This window comes from Bombyx mandarina, chromosome A1 (genome assembly GCF_030267445.1).
Source record: "Bombyx mandarina strain Sakado chromosome A1, ASM3026744v2".
NCBI classification, from domain to species: Eukaryota; Metazoa; Arthropoda; class Insecta; order Lepidoptera; family Bombycidae; genus Bombyx; species Bombyx mandarina.
Window position 1 is genome coordinate 14,947,027 of NC_143234.1, and position 25,209 is coordinate 14,972,235.

Genomic DNA, 25,209 nt, shown 5'->3' on the forward strand with positions numbered 1-25,209 from the left:
ACTGACTTACATACGACATACTTATATACGTTTAAATGTATAATATAGGCAATAAGCGATGTGGGTATCGAACCCACGATCCTCAGCGCAACAGTCGCGGGCGCTAACTTATTGCACCACCGGGTTTATTTTTATTTTTTATTGCTTAGATGGGTGGACGAGCTCACAGCCCACCTGGTGTTAAGTTGTTACTGGAGCCCATAGATATTTACAACGTTAATGTGCCATCCACCTTGAGATATAAGTTCTAAGGTCTCAAGTATAGTTACAACGGTTGCCCCACCCTTCAAACCGAAACGCATTACTACTTCACGGCAGAAATAGGCAGGGTGGTGGTACCTACCCGTGCGGACTGACAAGAGGTCCTACCCGTAATTACGCACATTATAATTTTGCGGGTTTGATTTTTATTACACGATGTTATTCCTTCACCGTGGAAGACAATCGTGAACATTTGTTGAGTACGTATTTCATTAAAAAAATTGGTACCCGCCTGAGATTCAAACAGCGGTGCGTCGCTCAACACGAATGCACCGGACGTCCTTTAGGCCACGACGACTTCAAATGTCACGACATGACACGTCAGTCATCCGAGTCTTTTATCTTCTTTTTATCATCCAGGGCGCCACAATAGAAGAGTACGGAGTATACACGATGCTGCCAGCGCAGCAGCTCGCGCCGATCAGTCCATGGCCCCCCGACGGGAACCTCTTAGACCGAATGGACGATATCGCCCATAAAGGTAAAGGTAATGGTGCTCACCATTCTATATTAGTCTAACGTATGTAACGTTTTTCGGTTACGCGCCATCTTAATTTCTTCCGTTACGCGCCATGTTTATTTTATTTTTTTGTTGTCAATGCACTGTCGATTGCACCTATAATTGAGGTGACATCTGCCATGAACTTATGTCAGTTTGTCAATGTTTTGTATTGATGATCACTTTGTTGGTGCAAGTTAATAAATAAATAGTATAAACGATTTGTATTTGAGTGTTCTTTAGGAATAAGATAAAAAAAAAACTCCACCTAAATATTTTACAATATTTATTTCAATTAGGTTTTTCAAAGGCTCGATCAACCCACACAGTTTGACTTTTAAGAAAAATAGCAGTAAACTCTCACGTTATTTCTACTGAGCCAACACAATGTTTCAATTATCGTATCAAAATACAGTTGCAGATTCATTTTAGATAGAGCTTATATTTCAACAATTTATTGTTATTTGCATTTATTAGAGATCGTATAAGCTATCATTAATATTAAATTTCACTATATTTATCTTATAAAATTAATAAAAGTTAATTAAAAAGACAAACTATAAATCTATAATGTTTATTTTCGCTTTAGAACAATTGTTTATTTCGAAAAAATATTTCTCAGTCACAACGAAACCGAAAAAACATTTTTAATAACTTTAATTACTCCAATAGATGATAAATAATATAATTGATCCATAAAATACCTTATCAAGTTTAGATTCTAATAGACTTTAGAGCTTAAGGATACTAGATCCCCTTAAGATGTGATTAAAAGAGTCGTCGTGTTGAAGGCGATGATTAATTGGAGTAAGCAGAGTTATGGTGCGGCAGGTCACAGCGGTGTTAACCAGCTCGGCGGCGTGTTTGTAGGAGGACGACCTCTGCCGGACTCGACGCGGCAGAAGATCGTGGAACTGGCGCACTCCGGAGCTAGACCCTGCGACATCAGCCGCATCCTGCAGGTCTCCAACGGCTGCGTCTCCAAAATACTAGGCAGGTCAGTGCGTAGCTCAAAGTTTAATAGTTCAACATCACGATGCGGTTTTTTTTACACATCGACGCTTGAAAGGCAAACGTGACTAAGCGACAATGCGTGAACTTTACAGTAGACTGATTTAAAGTTGAAATTAATTTAAAATATACCTGAGGAAAACCTGGAAAAAATATATTTAAACGAATCTAGCTGTAGGATTGAAATGATTTTAATAGACCTAGAAATATATTCTTTTTGCGCATCGAATATGGTTATTGCCTATTATTTATGTACAAAGCAGTTATTGTCGCTTAGTAGCCTTTCAAGCGTCGATATGCTGAGCCTTGAGAGGCTATTTCAGCTTCTCCTTGATATGTAGGTGAGCTCACGGGGCTCAAACTGAGAGTGTTACTAACACTGACCCAAGCAAGAGCAGTGCTTCGCAGAATCTACCATCGGATCGGAAACGTGACCCACTGAGATGATCTGGCGAGAAACTCAGTGGGCTGTGTCTATGGGTCAGTTCGCTCGATGATGAGGAAGAGTTCGACGAGGATAGTCAATCATCTCTGAGATGACACCACAAATTTCTTTTGGTGGCAAGAATTTATTTTTATTCTTTTTATATTGAGCATCATACCCCGAGAATTAATCGCGATTCCGATTCGGTGGTAGATTATGCGAAGCACTGCTCTTGCTAAGTCTAGTGTTAGCAAAGTCTCTCAGGTTAAACCAGGAATAAGTACAGGAAAAAATTAGTTACTACATTAATCATACACCAATAAAATAGTAAAATTAGAAATACAAAAATAAAGTGGACAACCCAGTTACTTTGATAAATAAAATTTCGTGATTTCCTAGTTCTCTGTTGACGAATAAACATCTGATTTATAATAGAATCTGACACGCTTAATAATCGCAATCTGTTTTTCGAATCCTGCTTTTAAAAAGCCGTTTAAGGCAGACTTTTTCCAAAGCAACTGGCACTTGGACCCCACATTTTAGGTTTGCTCTATGAAAACCATTAGCCATTTAACGTTGAGCCAGAAAATATAGTGAAAACGTGAAGCTTACTCGCGAAGCTGCTTAAAAGGATTACGACATACATCACACGCCAATCAGACGTCAATACGGACCGCAGCTTAAAAACAAACTATATGAAACAAGACCGCGGCATCCCAAAAATGCCGTCGAAATAGTACACCGGGTATAACCGGGTCCGACCGCACAATCATAGCTGCCATCGCCTCAAAGTAACCACAGCGTTACCCGTTCTAGAGCGTTTACGCATTGCTATAAATAGGCAAGGTCTTTTCTTTATTTTTGAATAGGTAATACGCTCGGTCGCTTCTAAATTTGAATAAAGCGAAACCGCGCTAAAAAGCCTTAGCATCCTTCAATGGTAGTTTGTTTTAGATGACTGATTTAAATGGAAGTACTAATGCGAAGTACAAAAAACAACATATTATTTTCTATACCACAATTCCGCATTTATTTTTTTCATAAATTGCAAGCCGTTTAAATTGCTGACATTTCCAAACGTCACCATAGAAATTGGTAGCTGGTAATGAGCTTCAAAAATATTCGATTTACTATTCAAGAACCCGATATAATACATCCTACGTGTCTTACGGAAACTAAAATACAAATTAAAAAACTAATCTGCGTCGCTATAAAATACTAGACCAGTCATGGTCCTACAAACTACCAGGATCTCACAAGGTGATCTTGAAGATTGATCCTTATTGACGTGTAACACGATATTCATGTTTTTGTTTATCAATTTTGCGGTCACGTACATACGTTGATAGATACGTAAATGTTCCTACATACGCATAATATCAGCTTTATACATTTAATATAATCGCAATATATTAATGATATACAATCACATATTACAGATTAGTTTAGATTTAGGAGGTTGTAATGTAAAAAATAGCGTCGTTTCAATGTGTAGCTTGATCTATCGGATGAAGCCTTATTTGAAAAAGGCCTATTAGTACCTTAAAAAGATCAAAGGAAATAATAAATTTGGAAAAGATCAATCAATATGGAGAAAATTTAAAGGGCGCTGGAAAGGACATAATATGCTGAGAGAAAAGAAAAAGAAATGGACAAGAATAATAACGGAATGGTACTCTAGAGAAAACAGAAGAACTAGAGGAAGATAGACAAAGCGATAGGAAGACGACTTGAAGCAAGTAGCTGGGTCAGGATGGTTACATACAGCAAAGGATAGAAACAATGGAAATCCTTAGAGGAGGCCTTTTTCAAAAGACAATCTGTTAAGAAGAGAGATAAACCGAATGCCGAGAGTATGTTTTAGTTCAAGTTAATTTTACAGTTTTCTTACCTCTATTGTTATAATTTTATGTATAGTTAAATAAGTTTTAAACTCTAACAGCAAATAAAGGCTTATTTATTTATTACTAGCTGATCCGGCAGACTTCGTAGTGCCTCAATCGATAAATAAAAGACACATCAAGGGGACACATCAAAGGAAAAACAAAATTGTTTGTTTTTATATAATTCCGAGCTTTCTTATATTTTCTCACCTTTTAAACCTTCCCTGGACTTCCACGAATAATTCAAGACCAAAATTAGCCAAATCGGTCCAGCCGTTCTCGAGTTTTAGCGAGACTAACAAACAGCAATTCATTTTTATATATAGAGATTAGTACTTGAACTAGAATATTAAAATATCTAGTTGGTTGGAAATTATAGTTACAAGTGAAATAGTATTTAACTGATTAACTAGACGGACTTTATATTTTTTGTGTAGTATACAGTCGTTTTTTGGATGTTGTTATCATGAGAAACTAATTTATCCCAAACTGTGTGGTCAATTCCTTCAAAGTTGTAATATCTATAACATAACAATGGCTTACAAATGCTCATATTGGCGTCTCGTTAACTGTGCATTGATAATGTTAATACTATGGTTGTCAATTACTTTTGAAGTGATCAGCGCGATTGCTAATGCAAAAAACACATTAATAATATAACTGTTTCTATTCGTGCCTTTTAATTTTAAATTAACTTATATCTCGAATATCGCTTTCTTTTTTAAAAGAATACTTTTCAAATCAGCACTATTTATGAGTCAATATGAGTTCACACTTTATTGAAAACACCGCAGAGAAACACTTTTTATGAATTACAACAATACATGTAAACTAATATAAATAAATACATATCGGGGAACGAATACGCGAGATTTGTCTTTGTAATCAAAGGTTCGTTTTATTTGGTATTAGAACCAACAATTCGTTTTTTTTTTTTAATTGAACTACAATGATGTATGTTTAACATATTCAAATAGTTGAAGTTTTTTTGTCATGATATTTTTTCCAAATTTAAAACTTTAAATGGCTGGCTCTCCTGCAAAGTTGAAAAAACGTCGCTTAAACAAAATAGCCTTTCACACCTCGATATGATTTTAAAGAAACAATCAATGTCTCCTAAACTATAATGCACAGTAAACTAAATTCTCAACACGAACTTAGCTCCAATAAAAATCTAAAAAAAAAATAGTTTAAAAAAACTAACGAAATACGCTTTTATAGAAAATCCAACTAAAAAATATAAAATAAATTTTAATAAATTTGAATTAAAAATAGTGTAAGAAAAAATGATTTTATTGTAAAAAAAAAGCGTGAGGTGCATGGTATCAGTAATAGCTATAAGTATTTTATGAACAGACATGAGTAGAAGGGTTATTTTGATAATATCCTGAAAAGCACCCCACGCTTTTTTACAATAAAATAATTTTATCTAACACTATTTTTAATTCTAATTTATTAAAATTTATTTTCATATTTTTAGTTGGATTTTCTATAAAAGCGTATTCGTTAGTTTTTTTTTAAACTAATACATATTTATTTTTCATTTTTTAGTTGAATTTCAATTTTTTCAAAATTTTTTTTGAATATTGAATTGTCATCGGTTCTTAATAAGTATACCAAATTTCGAGTTAATCCGACGTTTTAAAGGGGGTCAAAATCATGTTCAAAGATTCCGTTTCATACATACGTCTGAAGCTAATAAAAGCGTATTAAAAATAATTAAATGAACCGACCAGAAGGGTGACTCAGTATTTGTTTTACGCAAAAATTAATACATAAAAAAAAGAACTAGACGACAGTTGGTCACCTTGAATAACGAAATATCGAAAAAAAAAAGGTTCCTCCTCGACCGAGTATCGAACCTGATACGTCGGGGCAACTTGATATGTTCGACCACCTTACTCCGATGATACTCCATACCGCCGAAAGGTCTACCTGGATGTGGTAACGAATTTCAATACAACTGGAGCGCTATAATTTTTTTTAAATAAATTTCATTCGATAATGAATCGATATTTTTTTTTTTTTTAAATAAATAAATATTTACTAACAACCACGCCACGTCAACTGGTCCAGTGATAAGTTCGTAAAGAACTTGTGTTACAGGTACCAGATAACGGAAATAAATGTAAGATTTTTATAATACACATACATATATTTAATATACATCCATAACCCTGGAAAAGACTTTATATTTATCATACAAATATCTTCCCTTGGCGGGATTCGAACCCGCAACCCCCTTGTGTAGTGACCATGTTACTTACCACTACACCAGACGGCCGTTAACGATAATGAATCGATAATGAATTCTCTGGTATATGGCTGGATTGATGAGAAACACTAGTTGTTGGAGCAGCTATGTCTGAAGTTCAAGTAGCCAGCTGGTCTGCGAACTTTGTGAGAAGATGGTTCTTGATGAAAAATGGCCAACTAATACTAGAAATGAACCCGTTTAGTGTTGAGCTTATTGTCACATATTTTTCAGAAATTTCTAAATAATTTTTGATAAATAGGTATCTTATGTAACATTTAACATAAAATAATACAATGATCAATGCTAAATTCACAGCGAAATAGCTTTAATTTATTATTTATAAATGTTAATAACTTATTAAAAACGTAAAAAAAGCGCGCGTTAAAACACGTCCGTACATACATACGTCACGCCGTCACGGTCGATACCTAATACCTATAATCAAACTGCGTAATAGTCTGTATTCCGACGCTCCGAATTTTATAGGGAGTAATAGAGAGTCGATCTAACGACGGTTCGCGCTTTCAGAATTAAACAATTTTTCTCGAGACATATTGCCGTACACTATTTGTATTATCATACTAAGCATCACAGTATTACCACAGTTCGAATCACGTATCGTGTGGTGTGATCTATCAATCCTTTTTTTAATACCTTTTTTATAATTAAAACTATTCTTTACGACTTAATCTCGTCTTTATTATCCATATCTACGAAAATACTTGGTATCTATTAATACTACTAGATAATTTATTTTCTCCTTCCTATTCGCTGGTAGTCTAAGGAGCTATTCCAGCTAAGAGCGTACGGGAACTAGATACCTATTGATCTAACTAGATGTGACTGCTAAAAGTAATCTGTCGTTGTTTTTTCTATAGGTATTACGAGACTGGTTCGATAAGACCTCGCGCGATAGGCGGCTCGAAGCCCCGCGTAGCCACAGCGGAGGTGGTTAGCAAGATCGCTCAGTACAAGAGGGAGTGCCCTTCGATTTTCGCCTGGGAGATCCGGGACCGTCTGCTCAGTGAAGGGGTCTGCACATCTGATAACATACCTAGTGTGAGTATCAACTAATTTCTTACGTTTAATATTCCCATCGATTTTTATCAATATTATTTATTTGTAGACGCACTAATTTTCATACATACAAGTAGAACGTAGTTACTGAATTACAGAATAAAAAACAAACTTGTGACACGTCACGACTTTTTTTTTATAAAATCAATGCCCCCTGTTTCATCCAATGCTTTTCTTATTAGGACCTGTAGTTCCTATAAGTTGCTACAAATAGAATTTATAACAAAAACGTAGTAAATATTTCTCTGTGTAAATAAATTTCCTCAAATTAAATATTGACCTGTTTGTATTAATTGCTTAATATTAATTACGTTAAGCATAAATAGTTTTTGGTTTGTTCCTATAATCTTAGGCAAAGAGAACTATTAGAAAAGCCAAGTAAAAAAATAATAATGATTAGCTATCTACCTGATTTTGGGCTTTTATAGACATTGTAAAAAAAAATCTATACTCGACTGCCCCAAGCTAAGACTTTGTTCTCTGTTACAACAAATACACCCAAATACGAAAAATCGTTCACAAACACAAACTCCGGCCAGGAATCAAACTGGAAACCTGTGGTACAACAGTAGTCGGGATTACTACCAGCCACTAAACAAATCAAACATTCGTCTAAATTTAGTTTTTTAGTAAATTAATTTAAAAAATGAATCAACTCAAAACAGACAACAAACACATAAATATGTTATAATATAATACATAAACAACTAACAAAATAAATTTCAAGACATTAGTGGACAGATTTGCTTAAAAACCTTATCTGTTCGGAACTACGTGGAGACTCCGTTGTCACCCCTCACCACTTCGAGGCAAAACAATATGACGTTATAACTTTTTTTTTCTTTTTTTGAATACAGGGACGCTCCCTTCGGAGATATTCTTTAGACGTCAATACGACTCACGCTATAGGTTGATTGTTTTTGAAATTCGATTTTTTTTTTGCAAATAATAATCACAGTTTCAAATTTAGGTATAATTTTTTTTTTTACGTTTTTAAACTTAAATACTTTATTCATTATTTTACCTCGATTCGTCTATGCGTTTGAAGTAAGCTGTTTATTATTTGTGTTATCTGTGGATTATAGTGCTATGATTCTTGTCATTAAGATGCAACTTTAAATTCTAAGTACTCTAACTATCCAATGTCGACTGGGCAACCCATTGCTGATGCCCATGACCTACGGTGACTACATACCAAGAGATGGGCCACATCCTAGTCTGCCTACAACAACAAAATAAAATTAAACCTATATTATTTCCTTACGTCTACTAAAGTTAGATATTACCAAATGTTGTTTCGAATGGAATCTGAACGAAAAAGGTTCGTCGAAAAGCAAACATCTTATTTTATAAAGACATTAACCTCGTATCGCAGCAACTCTTTCACGAAAATATTCGCAATAAAACTCAACGTACCGCAAAAGATACGGTAATAACATCATGAATATACAAAAAAATACTCAGTTTTACGTCTGTACGGCCTTTAGAGGTTATTAAACACCCTTTAACGCTATCTCCCTTAAAATACTTAACATAAATTAATTAATAAATTCGCGCACTCACCCTGTCGCCGAAGCGTTTCTAGAAAGAAAAAAAAAAACGTAGCTTAAGTACGCGACGGTAATATCGAGAAAAACATAAAAACCGAAACAGAGGGAAAACCTTCGAACGAGACGGCGATACGGCATTTTAATGAGACAGAAAGAGTTGTACGTTTATTTCTCTTTTCATCTCTTAAAAGGGGAAGCCGGCCGATTTTGACACGGCATGAATAAAGAAAATATGAAGGCTTTTGTTACCGTAAAAATTCCTGTACAGGGGATAAAGTCTTTAAGTTATCAGCGAGGGCACCGCGGAGGGTATCTATGTATATATAGATAGGGTAAGACGTATGTTTATCGAGTATCGGCATATTGTGTATACGAAAATTATTCTCAAGAGGGCGCTTAGATGTTGAATATATTAATATCCGGGATATCGATTCCGACAGCATCAGATTTTATTAAGATTGTGCGTGTGCTTATGCCTCTTCGTTTAAATTTATAATTAAAAATTACTTGACATATTAATTGTATTATAGTGGTCTAGAATCTAGACCATCAATCTTGTTTTTATATTAAACTCTAATCTAAAATTTTAGGCACGTGAATACGGCCAGCCGCTTTGAGACATGACGTCTAAATCTCAGTTTGCATAGTATAAAGGTTTCCGATTTAAAAGCGAAACGCATTACTGCTTCACGACAGAAATAAGCAAAGCCTAGCCGTGCAGGCTTACAAGACGTCCTACAATTATGCAAATTAGAATTTTTGCAGATTTGATTTTTATTACGCGATGTTATTGCTTCACCGTAAAATTCGTTCGTCAACGTGTGCTAACTACGCATTTCATTAGCAAAAAATGTATCTGCATGCGGGATTCGAACACCGGCTCAGTCGCATCGGTTGATACGAGTCGCCTTATTTTTTAGTCCACGACAACGTCATAATATCGATAATATTTATGCAAGGAGTAACATTGTAACTGACAAAACCATAACTGTTTTACAATGTTATTCCTTGCACCTGCCGAATTATCGTCATAACAATGTAATCGATAAAGGATACTTCATAACGCACCTTCAGAATTGAAGTGGGTTAATCCAAAATTCTTGTTTTTTGGTAAACGCCAAAAATGTATTTGAAGAATTGTAATTTTTCATTTTTGGTTTTAATACTTTAATCCTTAAAGCGCGTACCTAAATGTGTAAGGTATGCGATTGATTTTAAAAGTGACGGAAAGTGTACTTTATCCTTTTCTAAACAAAATTTAAATTTCGTGTTTAATCTTCTATATATGTATGTATATATAAAAATGAATTGCTGTTCGTTAGTCTAAAAATAACAATTTTGTTTTTCCTTTGATGTGTCCCCCGTCGGACGGATTCCTTTTGTTTGTTTTAAGTTTATTTTATACAAAAGTTTAGGTCTTTCATTTATCGACTAGCGGCCCGCTCCGGCTCCGCTCGGGTGTTTAACAAAAATTTCAACGATATTTGACTATCAATCTATCATCAATAATTTTCGCAGGGCACGCGATTAAAGAATATTTTAGGTAATTTTTCACACCTTGGGTTACATTATTGGAGTTTTTGTAAGGATCCCTAATTTTTTTCAAATAATGTTGTAGCCTATGTCACTCGGGAATAGTGTATAGCTTCCAAACAGTGAAAGAATTTTTCAAATCGGTTCAGTAGTTTCGGAGCCTATTCAATACAAACAAACAAATCTTTCCTCTTTATAATATTAGTATAGATTGAGGCACTACGATGTCTGCCGGGTTAACTAGTTTAAAATAAATAAATTTGTAAATTGATAGAATACATGTTTATAAGTCGTTGAAAGTATAAAAACACATTTCCTAAAAAAATGTAGTTAAGCCACTTTAATTCTGAAGGCGCACCTTCAGAATTAAAGTGGCTTAACTACATTTTTTCGCAATAAATACATAGTTTTAAGTTCTAGATTATTTTGAATTTGGACTGATTTTTATCTTAGAGCGTTTCATTATTTGATGACAAACAAAGACGTCACAGCTATTGTCAAGCCTTTACAGTAACGAGGCTCGACAAAAAAAAAGTTAAGCTCTGTTTACTATTCATACAAATATCAAAGTGCGACACGACATTGAAAAAACGCTCCAATTTTCTTACGTCTTAAATCGAATATTGTTTGTCGCGAAAAAAAAAATGTGGTAAGGGGTCAATTTTCGACACAGGGTCATATCGGGCTGTAACATGCGTTCCCGTAGCAAATCACTTCCGGGCCACTAAATCCAGGCCAAATTAATGCATTTAGCACGCTCCCCAGCGCTGGGGATGACAACTTTATTTCATTGTCCCGATATTTTCTTGTCACGTTAACATCAGCGGAGGGTCTCTTCGCAGTTTTTTTTTTTTAGTTATTGACTTTTCGAAGTCCGGAAACGAACCCGTGCGCCGTTAAATTTAGCGTAGCAATACAATTAATATATAGTGATGATATCTTTTGAATATTAAAACCATGAAATATCAACTAGTTCTGGCTGAAACGTCAAAGTTTTGAAATGATTTTCCCAGGTCATCCACCAAGAACATTCAAGTTATAATTGAAACAAATTTTACCGTTTAATTTCGCGTGTTTTATTGTCGTCCTTATTTTGTTTGTGATGTTTCGAGTACCTTATAGTTTTCGTGGTCACAAATGACTACATTAACATTATCATTGTAGGTTTAAAGTTTCAATATACGCAAGTAAATCTTGAGATATTCTTTATTGGTCGCGGGGATGGTTTTTTTATTTTTTTTATTGCTTAAATGGTTGGACGAACTCACATCCCTCCTGGTGTTAAGTGGTTACTGTAGCCCATAGCCATCTACGACGTAAATGCGCCACCCACCTTGAGATATAAGTTCTAAGGTCTCAGTATAGTTACAACGGCTGCCCCGCCCTTCAAACCGAAACGCATTGCTGCTTCACGGTAGAAATAGGTGGGGCGGTGGTACCTACCCGTGCGGACTCACAAGAGATCCTACCACCAGTAGAGTACATTGATGATACTCATTTTATTTTTGTTGAGTTCGATTGTTTTATTTAATTTATGTGTCGATCGAATACGATTCAAAACTGCAAACTCATTATATCATTTGATTCACAGCGATGAAGATCATATATTCCCTACCATATTGTTCAAGTTCTTAATAGCTTATCCAATAAATAGCTCGTTCGTAGCGCTGATTTAAAATATCATTAGATCATATCTGAGATTCGGATCTCGCGAGGGCGATATAGCAGCGCAGCAACAAATTGTAACAAAGAAGTTCAGTAAAGAAGATTATCGTGGGTGACGCGTGGCGCGCACGTGACATGCATGTTGTCAGTGATAGGTGCTTTACCCTACACTGATCAAATCATACGAAAACCTTCCATATAAGCTCAGCTTAAAGCTCATTTTCGCGTATCATATCCCTATCAAAAACTTCTAAGTGAAAATATATTGTGCATAGTTGAGTTTCGGTTGGTTTTTCGTTAATAAAACAAAATAATAGAGGTTATTTAAAACATAAGAAGTGTCGGAGGGAAATGAATACCGCAATTTCGAGGATTTAAAGCTTACAATCGTTTTGAGTGGGTAATATGAAAAGTAAATATGAAACGTGAATTGTTTTTGTTACATATTTGCTCAGTTCCGTTGTCATTCACAGGAATTGCTCTGGGCAATGTTTTGCGTTCGCAGCTTATGTCGCTGCCATCGGAAAATAAACAAAAAGTGATAGTTGAAATGTGACATATTTTATGTTTGAAAATGTTTTAAAATCAAGAAGCGAAAGAGAGAGAGAAAGAAAAAATACACTATCGCACACCAAAACACAATGAACATTAAAAATAAGTCATCAAGCAGATACATTTGTATAATAGGCGGTCTTATCGCTAAAAGCGAATAATGCCTTAAAACAAAAAGATGGCTGAAGCAATAAATCACCATAGACACAGCCCGCTGAGTTTCTCGCCGGGTCTTCTCAGTGGGTGAATTCAGTGGTAGATAGATGCAGTGAGGCAGTGCTGTCTCGCTAAGACAGATGCTAGCAAACTCTTTCAAGCCGAGCGCAGCTATCAGGGAGAAACTGCAATAGCCCCAATAGACTACCTACTGGCAGATAATTTTTTTTTAAATATTATTGCTTAGGTTGGTGGACGAGCTCACAGCCCACCTGGTGTTAAGTGGTTACCGGAGCCCTTAGACATCTACAACATAAATGCCGCCACCCACCTTGATATATCAGTTCTAATATCTCAGTATAATTTGCGTAATTACATTGTAGTAGGACCTCTTGTGAGTCCGCGCGGGTAGGTACCACCACCTCGCCTATTTCTGCCGTGAAGCAGTAATGCGTTTCGGTTTGAAGGGTGGGGCAGCCGTTGTAACTATACTGAGACCCTAGAACTTATATCTCAAGGTGGGTGTAGCATTTACGTTGTAGATGTCTATGGGCTCCAGTAACCACTTATCACCAGATGGACTGTGAGCTCGTCTACCCATCTAAGCAATAAGTAAAAAAATTCACACTGTAACCTTCAACTACTTTTCAACATCATCCGATTCGGTAGTAGATTCATTCGCGAAGCAGATGCTCTTGAGTTGTTAGGTCTCCTTTGGAGGCGCTCGGGCAGCTGTTAGCAAATCCCGCCCCTCTCGACTGAGCCTTTGCTTGCCCACCTACTCTGGTAAAACTGGAAAGGTATCCGGGCCACCAAAAAACCCTCAATCACAATAAAAACTATTCAAAGCTCGTTCACAAGCATTCGGCTGCTCCTGGATAACACAATCGTCAATATTTAAAATTAACGTTACCAAGTTATTGGTAACAAAACGCGGCCGTACCGTCCCGCGTGGGGTGGCAAGCGAAGCGAGATAAGTATCGCAACGCCACGTGCGCTACGCTCGGATATGCAATTTTTATATTATCCTCCTATTATTATTATTGATGACAGCTTTACGTGATACCAAGGGCTTTATTAGGTTTTAGATTTAATGAATCTGCTATTTAATTTACCAAAATAGACAGAGCTGGTGGATCGGATGTGAATAGGAGATGTTAAGTTATTTAACAGACGGATTAACAATGACCGCCCATAACACAAGATTGGTACAAAGCTCGGATATGCAATTTTTATATTATCCTCCTATTATTATTATTGATGACATCTTTACGTGATATCGAGGGTTTTATTAGGTTTTAGATTTAACGAATCTGCTATTTAATTTACCAAAATAGAGAGAGCTGGTGAATTGGATGTGAATATGGGATGTTAGATTGTTTAACAGACGGATTAACAATGACTGCCCATCACACAAGGATTGGTACCTGTTGATTTCTGCTGCGAATCAACTCCGTATTCCGATTTGAAGGATATAATAGCCCTTATTCTAATACAAATGGGACTTGGATCTTACATCTCAATATGGCATTTTTTAGTCCCGGCCCTTTTTGGTACCCGTCTAGATCAAACTTGGACCAAATAAAACATTTTTTCATATATGTAATATGTTAGAGGAAGTCTGAAAGTGGCACCTGTAACAGAGAAATTGAGAAGTGCGCGTTTGGGATGGTATGGACATGTGATGAGACGAAATGAAAATGAGGTTGGTAAGAGAGTGTTAACTATGAATGTGGAAGGACATAGAGGAAGAGGTAGACCTAAGAAGAAATGGATGGATTGCGTGAAAAACGATATGTGTAAGAAGGGAGTGAGCGAAGAAATGGTATATGATACAGGAGTATGGAATGAGAAAACATGTTGCGCCGATTCCAGATGGGAGAAGGGCAGGAGAATGATGATGTCATCAACGCTAACAAATCCAACACACACCATTTATTATGGTCTGAGATTTTTTAACATGAGGACAACTAGATTTTTATGTTACCAACACCATTATTATCCTGATGATCTTCATATTTCATATGTTCCGGATATTTTGAAACTGTAGACTGCGAATAAGATGTAAGGAGTAGATATGTATATCTCTGTAGCCCATTTTTTGAGTGTTACCACTGGAACTCGACGACTTTCTCTGAAAATACCTATACTACCTTCGGTGCCGACAGTTTTTTTTTTCTTGAATTACCTGAGTCTACCAGTGATCTTGGCGCTTGGAGTCGCGCCGTAATATCAGTTAGTCAAGAAATGTAAAAATCGTGGAAAGAACCCCTTATATAAATTCAAGCGGTGAAAGGCTATTTGGTTTAAGCAACATTTCGGTTAATACGCGACATTTATCTTTGTAATTCAAGGCCCGTTTCATTGGATGTTAGCATCAACGATTCGATGTTTTAATTGAACTTCAATTAAGTTTACCCATTTTTATTTTAACTTCTTGTGAGTACACCCGGGCAGGTGCCTATTTCTGCCGTGAAGCAGTAATGCGTTCCGGTTTGAAGGGTGGGGCAGCCGTTGTAACTATACTTGAGACCTTAGAACTTATGCCTCAAGTTGGGTGGCGCATTAACGTTGTAGATGTCTATGGGCTCTAGTAACCACTTAACACCGGGTGGGCTGTGAACTCGTCCACCCATCTGAACAATAAAAATTTTTAATTTAGTTTAAGCTTGACATCCCAATAACATTGGTTAACAAATTACTATAGAAGGGCTAACTGATTGCGTTCACTAACAACAGATCCCACGGCTCTTGCGGACACTCGAATGGATTCACTTGTCGCTAATCCAACGAGTAGGGACAGCAAAAAAAACAAGACAAAATCGTTCTTAACTATTGCAACGCGATTATACTCTGTAGTGCGCACGCTTAAGCTGTTTTTTTTTGTGGCAATCTAAAGGAGTGTAATAAATGGATTACCGTTCTGTTTTTAGGTACACGAAAAACATGTATAACTTATTTCAGTTTACTTCTAACTTAGGTCACATGTAAAATTAAAATGGGAATATCAGAAAAAAAAGTAAAATTCGATAATTTTATTTTAAGACTAGCGACCCGCCCTCGCTTCGCTTCGGAAACATTAAAAAACACATGAAACCAAAAAAAAAAAATTAAAAAAAAATTAAAAAAAGTAGCCTATGTTCATCAGGGACAATGTCGACTTCTAATGGCAAAATAATTTTTCAAATCGGTCCAGTAGTTTCGGAGCCTATTCGAAACAAACAAACAAACAAATCTTTCCTCTTTATAATATTAGTATAGATCTACATTCAATATGACGTCGTTCTTATTTTGTTTTTGATATTTAAGATTATAAAGATATGCAGACTTCTTCATCTTTTCATTTATTTCGAAATAACTAAAAATGAGGACTTTTGGCGGGAACGCGAGGAGTGAAGTTATGTGATTTGCTTTATTTTGTCGATGTAGTGTTTCTTCGGGTTTAAATGTATAACGATGGTTTACTAACTTTTTAGTATGTGTGCAATTGTACAAATGTGGGAAAATGAAAAAAAGCCACTGAACGTAACTTCATGGGATCCTCCAAAAGTCCACTGAAAAAGTCTCAGTAAATGACTACTATTTTACTGAGATTATATTTCATCCCATATCATCTCATCTCATTTCATTTCATTTCATAATATCATTTTTCATAATATATAAAAAATACATAAAAGTTTAGGCTGTATGGTATGATACCTTTGCCTTTCCAGTTGGAAAAATAAAACTACTACTACTAGCTAAAAATAACTTTGCTCGTGGTATGTTGATGTATCTGTCGCTACACACTCCCCTCATCCCGACCAATAACAAGCAGAGATAACATCACACATTAGATTAGATAGAGATCGCATGTTTATTGCAATCCAGTACTCGAAACTAATGCATTTGATAATCATGTACACATGTTTAAAGAGATATATATACAGGGTGTCCCAGGAAGAATAGATAATCCTGGAACACTTCATATAGTAGTGCTATTGGGGACACAAAATAAAAAATAAAAATTCTCAGAAAGTAAGTATTATCAGGTGTAAGTAGTATCAGGATTATCTATTCTTTCTGGGACACCCTGTATATTATTGCTATTTATTGCTAAGTGGTAAGCTCATAGACATCTATAACGTAAATTCCGCCACCCACCTTGAGATATGAGTTCTAAGGTCTCAGTATATTTTATGCTTTGCATAATTTTACTAAAATGTCTGTATTATAATTTTCATACATCTATCTTTCTTCTTTGAACCTAAGCCACTTAATTGCTGGGTCTCTTCGACGTATTCGCATCTCTTCTGGCCTTAGACTATCCGCAACCATTTTTATCATCCTTACATCTATTTGTTGCCTGTTATAATACTAACTGAAATTTATATTTGTATATTAATAAATAACAAAACTGTATGTTTTAAATAAAGGCCAAAAAAGACATATCTTGGAATTTTTTATCTAAGCAGGTTAAAGTGTAACATAAAAATGGTTTCCATTACAAAACGTACCAACTATCGACTTATCTAAATTAGTATTTCAGTTACTGAAATTGATACATATTGTTTTGAGTACTCTCTTTTTGGCATTGAAATTAAGAATGATATTGAACTCAAAACCCTAAATAGAAGAAAGTACAAGCTAGTTCATCTGTTAGTTTAAAAACAATCAATAAGGAGTTCACAAGAAAACGTTTCCAGAACTTTCTTTAATACATTAAGGGAGAACAACTTTGTTTCGGACTGTATACAAGTACAAGATCTAAGCAAAATTTGAATACCGAACTCGAGGCAGTATGGAGTCCGGATCCACAAGGCATTCTAGGGCGTTTCCGAATGGGCGCACTTCAAACGGGCCCCGATCTTAGGCCCGAGATCGTCCAGTCATAATCAGATGTTCCGACTTTCTTTGATAACCGACATTAGCGTCTTTGGTGGAATTTAATTTGTTTTCACTTGTCGTAACGTTGTGACGGTAAAATCAACAAAGCCTGACTTGGGCTCATAGTTCACTTGTTTGGTGTTACAAGCTTTTAAATCTAAAGATATTGCCATATTTATAGTTTCAAATAAAACAGTATTTATTTTTGTTGTAACTAAATAATAATTTATGTGACCTATTACTTTTTTAGAAGTTTTCACAAATTCTTCGAAGTAAAACCGAATTGTATTTTTAGTTTTAAGCATTAAAGACAACATGCAAATAATATTATCGATAGTATGGGGAGGTGGGATTAAAATTAAAATTGCGTAAAACGCACAGCATATGTGCATATTTGAATGAGCAGGGGAGCCACCCCGGCGTGACTAAGCGAGATTTTAGCTAAACGAATACACTTGTTTAGATCCCGGTGTTTGAACGAATAATAAACTGATTAAAGACGAACATAACGAAAACCCGAAGTAGGTAAAAGTTGATGTTAATATTTTTGTAATAGTTAGTAATAATATGGCTATTAATGTTGATTAATCCAGTTATTAGTTTGAAGATAAAAATGTAAATACAAATTTCGAAAACATAGCGAATATAATACCTTGTAAAAGTGTTACAGAACTTCGCCTGTAGATTGAAGATGTTTAAAAAAGTACAAAATGGTATATTAGGATATGTCTAAATCACCGATTGTTTGGATTTATTGTCAGTGTTTTTATGCGCGCTCGATGCGAAAACTAATCAACCGAATTTGATGAGCTTTTACGCCTTAAACTTATGATGAGACAATAAATATTTACAACAATAGAAGATGAACAAATATACATTTTCCACTAGTCAAAAACGGCTAATAATTCCAATGCTTTAGAAATTAATACGTGACGCGATTCTTAATAAGAAAAAGAACATAACCAAGAAGACAGCGAAAGAAAGTTAATTTGCTTTATAACATCGTTATTCATAGAATATGTTTTCCTAAACCAATGAAGAATTCATGAAATTACCCCGAAACGCTCGGCCGAAGCTAAAATTTCATTACACTGTATTCGATATCTCGTACAGAGCAAGCAATATCGGGTATTAGCGGGAATTTGTGGCTATTTATCTATCGACTACTACGCGGCTTTCATTAGCCATACCCGCGTGGAATTTCACCAATGCCGTGTACGTCGGAGCTAGTAGCTATAGACTATGGAATCGGTTGCTCATATTGCTGTTCCTGTATTAGTACAGTGGTATATTATTTAAATGCATTTGAACGTCATCATTGTCTTAAGATCTTTTAACCTACCTATTTTCTGGACGGCTAGGCTCACGGGCTCAACCTGAGAAAATTTACTAACACTAGCCCTAGCAAGAACAGTGCGTCGCAGAATCTACCACCGGATCGGAATCGCGACCTACTGAGAAGATTCGACGTGAAACTCAGTGGGCTGTATCTTGTGACGGATCTTAGGCCTTCCAGGCTATGGTATGCCTTCTCCTGACTTAGTACGTCTCTCGAGATATTTCTAATGATATTTAAAGATGCACCAGATAAAATTTTAAATTATCATATTGTGTTTTTGTTGGTTGATAACAAATTAGTCTTTATTAGCTCACAGAAGTTTTGTGTGTGGTGTTTTTTTATTGCTTAGTTGGGTGGACGAGCTCACGGCCCACCTGGTGTTAAGTGGTTACCAAAACCCATAGACATCTACAACGCAAATGCCGCCACCCACGGAATAGAATAGATATCTATTCCGTGCCGCCACCCACCTTGAGATATAAGTTCTAAGGTCTCAATATAGTTACAACGGCTGCCCCACCCTTCAAGCCGAAATGCATTACTGCTTCACGGCAGAAATAGGCAGGGCGGTGGTACCACCAATAACCATGACCAGTCCTATCTGCCCACATCCAGCGGATTCTCACGTCCTTGATTATTAGGCTTTAGTTGTTGTTGGCATTAATAATTGTCACTTGCAATATGAATAAATAAACACACACAAAATATAATTATCACATTTTCACACCTAGCACGTGTTTTTATTGCTTACGACAGGGAACGATCTCAAAGATCTGCTCTTATTAATTAGTAGGGAGTCGAGATTAATGTCATAGATAGATCAATTTTAGCCCATTTTCAAGCAGGAACGAAACAGAATGGCGGTAAGAAAGTAAATAGACAGGAAATAGGCCATACAACTTTTTTTTACGTAAGACCATCCACTAGGAAAAGAAAGCGTTTGCCAAGAAAGCGAAATAGGTATTTTACTGAGGTTAAATCTGTTACAAAATATTACTATTAACATTAAGTAAACCGAAAACTGGGGACGAAAAAAGAAGCGGGAAATACTCACCATAATAATAGGTTTCTATCTCAATCAAAATTCGAACGTGAATTCGACCCTCCTCTAGTTAACATGAATTATGACTTATTACGGACAATGCAGACCCATAATACGTCCCCACAGTCACTGTGGAGTACATCTAATAGCCCCCGTTCGAAAATTATGTGTCAACTGTCAATGAGTTGTCACCTTTAGTATTTACGAATCTGCAACATAAAATAGGGATGCCATTTCTGTATTATATTATTAGTGGAAATTTGAATTTTGTTGTTTTGAGAAATGTCTGATTTGAGATATACGATTTTTTAATAACTCTAATTTAGTTGAGTCGAGCTCATTTAAAATTGAAAAAAAATTTTTTATCCCAAAGATACTCTTTAAAAATCGGATCTTGAAACGATTTTTCAGTTCATGTTAACAAAACATGCATGAAAAATTAAACCACTCACACGCGAATCCACTGTAAACCGCTATGAGTGGCGGACACACGGGAAATACATGCCATGGCAGCCCTATGCATAAAGATGCATACAGATGACCGATTCCATCTCACTTACTCCCTACACTTATCTATGGCTAGTTGTTCTGTCTCGCTCTATGGATATATATTGTAATTTTATGCGGCGTCTGCAATATCTGTCGCTTTTGTGTATTAAACGATGTACTTGTATAGTATTTGCTGGTCGAGGGTTGCAGTTAAGGAGTAGGATTGCGGTTGAAACTAAAATATAGTTTATTTATTTATACTAGTTTTGCCTCAGTAGTCGAAATTCGACTATATTTAATTATAAGGAAGTATAAGTTTGAACATAACTATGGTTCTATTCTCAGACTCTTAAACTTATATAATATAATCACCGATTTCGCCAAGACTACACTATAGACAAATGTTACTGGTGGTAGGACTTCTTGTGAGTCTGCCACCACCACCCTGTCTATTTCTAAAGTAAAGAGACTTATTGTGAACAAATTGATTCTTAAGTTATCATAAATCTTTCTACATATATTTTTTTCCCTACCTAGTCACTGATAGCTTAAGGGGCTATTTCAGCTACGCCCGGACGGGTAAGAGAGCTCACGGGATCAACCTGAGAGAATTTGCTAACACTAGCCCTAGTAAGAGTAGTAAGAGCAGTGCTTCGCAGAGTCTACCACCGATTTAAAACCTACTTAGACTGCAATCTTCATTTCTCCAGACCACCAAGGGAAGCGCTAATATTTATTAGAATTTGTCGATTAAAAATATATTTAAACAAGCATAAAATTCAAGCAAATAAAATAAAATAATAAATAGGTTTATCACAGCTAAATTGATTTTATGTTTCGCTTGCTTCCCCTTAACCGCTGCGAAGTGGAGAGGACGCTTTGAATATGAATGAGTTTTTTCAACAGATCCGACGGTAGATTTAATCTTATGATTACAACGTGTCAGTTCTAATGTAATTATTGATATTTGCTATACTATGCGGTTCGTCCTTCAACACAATGACGTTTGCGTCAAATATGCATGAAAAATAACAATTTTCGGAACTTTTTATTTTATTTTATTTCTTAGATGGGTAGACGAGCTCACAGCCCACCTGGTGTTAAGTGGTTACTGGAGCCCATATACATCTACAACGTAAGTGCGCCACCCACCTTGAGATATAAGTTCTAAAGTCTCAGTATAGTTACAACGGCTGCCCCACCCTTCAAACCGAAACGCATTACTACTTCACGGCAGAAATAAGCAGGGTGGTGGTACCTACCCGCGCGGACTCACAAGAGGTCCTACCACCGGTAATAAAGTATTCAATATCTATAGATGTAATTTTGGTAAAAAGGGTTGCTTCACGTATTAATGTATAGATAAGAGCGCCTATAAAAGATAACTAGCCCGCTGAGTTTCTCGCCGGATATTTTGAGCGGGTCGCGATTCCGATTCGGTAGTAGACGAATTCGCGAAGCAGCTGACTTCGAGCTATTAGGTCTCCTTCGTAAAACCCTGGGGCTGCTGTTACCAAATCCCACCTCTCCCGGCTGAACGGCCAAATAACCTCCAACAATCATCTTCACACCCAAAAAAAAACGCGTCCTGTAACTTCAAAAAAATTCATAAAAGTTAAATGTAATTGAAGTTTTTTTTTTATTACAAACACAATTTTCTTATAATAATGTATGGATACTTGAATTGTGATTTTCAAACGTTGTTCAGGGGATCGTTCTGCTTTATTTTCTGTGAAAGACTTCAACGCGTAATCGCCTTGTCACCTAAACATTTATAACTCTAATACATTGAATTATAAATTAGTGGTATTCATAATTCAACTCTGTAAATGAAGCGATTCTATCGATTGAAGATTTCAAGTAGATATTATATTTTTAAGGTACCAGAAAATTGTTTAAAAAAAAAACAATTACCCCCCAACGGAGATCTCTAATAAGCAATCAATAATAGTAAGATTTATTTACACTCATATCCTACGCTTTAAGTACAAGTTTATAACAATTAGAGTTAAACTCGAGGAAACAATCAAAGAGTAAAATAGAACGGACATACAAACCACACTTAGTCAAACAGACAGAGCTTCTACAAACGACAGCATCACAAAATGCAAGAACGAACCACGAACCCCTTCCGTACTGATTCTAGGCAGTGGCATCTTACTAACACATTAAAATACTCAAAATTGATAAAGAATCAACACAATATTGACGTACATTAGGGATCCGGACGAATTATAATTGGCGAATCTATATTCCAAATGAAATGCAGAATTAATGTCTCTAGGAATAATGACAAAGATCGTCAAACAGTGGGAGCTTTTAATCTAGTTACGACATACGAAGAGCGGGCTCCTTGTGCGTACAAACGATACATAATTGAAAAAAAAAAACCATAGATACAAGTCACAACCCACTGAGTTTCTCGCCGGATCTTCTCAGTATTTTGCGAGGCACTGCTCTTGCTAGGGCCAGTGTTAGCAAATTCCCCGAGCTTCCACCCGTCCACGCGTAGCTGGAACAGCTCCTTAGGCTGCCAGCAAGTAGGTAGGGAAAAAACAAGGAAAAAAAATTGAATAATCATTTTCACCACCACGAAAACTGTAAATTATTCGAAACTTCAAAAATAATAAAAATAAAATAATAAACGCGAGATTCAACCGTAAATAGTGGTAAATACCTTTAATTATGTATATGGCTCGCCTAAGACTTAAAATCAAAACCTAAAAAAATCCAACATATTAATAATACATTGACTTTTTTTTGTTTATAAAAAAAACGAATTTTCGAGTTTCTACAGTTAAAATATTAATTTAAAAAAGAATTCAATCAGATTACATGCCGTTACAAAAGTGAAAACAATGTCGCGCACGCGTCTAAATTCTCAACGCAAAACACAATAGTAGTCAAAAATGAAACAAAAAAAACTAGAAACCGTTGAAAAGTTGTCATTCTGATTCATTCGAGCGTTCATCCCCATTATTACAATAATACATTTATTCTTATTAAAGTATAATAATAATAATAATAATATGTATTACAATCATTATTGCGGACCCAGTGCCGTACTGAACACAATTGACTTTTGCCATTTGGTTGGTTCACAAAGATTACCTATTTAATTATGTTGACCCTCCAAATGTTTACGTATGTATGGAATGTACTGGAGTCGTGAAAACAATGTGTTTTGAGTTTTCAATTATTTTAACCGCATGAGTGAGTTAGACTTAAGCGAGATAACGATGTAATAATGACTGCTTTGTGTAAAAATCAAACTTAAAAGATTAGTTATAACTTATGGAGGTTAATAAAAAAGGGAAAAATCAGTTATGTTTATACATTAAATTGTCAAAACATAACAAAAGAAAACAGTTCTCTAAATCTTGAAGTGTCCGTGATTATAGTCGAAATTCGATCATAAGGCGAACATTAGTAAAATTAAATTTAATGATGGTCACCCTACCCATTTATGCTGCAAAACAGTTTTCCAGTTTGCAGGGTGGACCGTTATAAAACTTCAAGTTAAGCTTCGATTTCAAGATGCGTGACGGTATTAAGTTTCTGATATCTATTATAGGCTTCGATAACTATTTATGATCAGATAGACCGTAAGCTCGTTTCACCCGTATAAAATAATAAAAAGTCCGAAACTTATAAATAAATCACATCAGATATATACTTATTTCATTATAGAGGCGTAAAAATTGTTTCGTTTCGTGTCGCACCCTATTATCTCTAGCAACCGACGCGTGAGCTTCAAGACGACAAGGCCATCCGACGCGCAAAAATAAATCAATAATCAATTTTACGCTGGCAACATTCGGTGTCAACTATTTTATATTTGGGATTCCGTTACGGCAACACATCTAGCGGAAAAAATTGTCTCCCTTTTTTCCTTGCAATCAGAGCGTAAATGTCGTAAATATACCAATTTTCGAATATGAAGAGATCTGTCAAAATATACCCGCCTATTTTTGTTTCGTTTCTTTATTCAAATGTTATGTCTTTAATATTTTTTTTGTCACAATAAAAAATATTTACGGTTACATATGATCTATGATACCTAGTAATATTTAATTTTATAACTCAAAGTCCATTATTTCAAATTTTCGTTTGTATCATATCATTTCGTTCGTGATACTATGAATCTTCTACTAATAAAAAATGAACGCATTTTTCAAACAACAGAAGTATTTATGAACGTCATATATGCATCTTGGAACGAATATTTGGCGGACAATTCTATGTCCTTGTAGGTTTACGACGAAAGGAAAGATCTTCCACCGAGCGGGTGATATTGCTCGGTAGACCGACAGTCCAAACGTTGTTGTTCGGAAATTGTATATATGCAAGCTTATCTTGAAAATGTCGTAAGCGAGATTCAGGCATCTTTCAATTATCTTGCGTTGTATGATGGCTACCCGTCACATCGTGCTTAATAAAAATTATAATAAAAACTAATTAAAACTGGCCATTCTGTACTGTGACAGTGAGACTGTGACGAGTACCCCGACATTAGTGACTTTTTTCAATTATAATTTAAAAAAAAAAGATTTTAAACTTGCCCTGACAATCACAAACAAAACGTTATTAGTACGAGCGATTCTC

The 25,209-nt window shown here is 35.6% G+C and overlaps 1 protein-coding gene across 5 annotated transcripts in view; it reads left to right on the forward strand.

Moving 5' to 3' along the window:
• The window catches only part of LOC114252787 (paired box protein Pax-6), a 70,346-nt gene that overhangs the window by 6,431 nt on the left and 38,706 nt on the right, over positions 1 to 25,209 (forward strand). For 2 of the 5 annotated variants that reach the window (XM_089739520.1, XM_089739518.1), the window contains exons 2-4: positions 622 to 748; positions 1,592 to 1,757; positions 7,214 to 7,394. In XM_089739520.1, the coding sequence (XP_089595646.1) occupies positions 655 to 748; positions 1,592 to 1,757; positions 7,214 to 7,394 (441 nt within the window). In that variant the 5' untranslated portion in view covers positions 622 to 654. The remainder of the gene's footprint in view (positions 1 to 621; positions 749 to 1,591; positions 1,758 to 7,213; positions 7,395 to 25,209) is intronic. The other 3 variants (XM_089739521.1, XM_089739519.1, XM_089739522.1) reach the window with 3 other exon arrangements.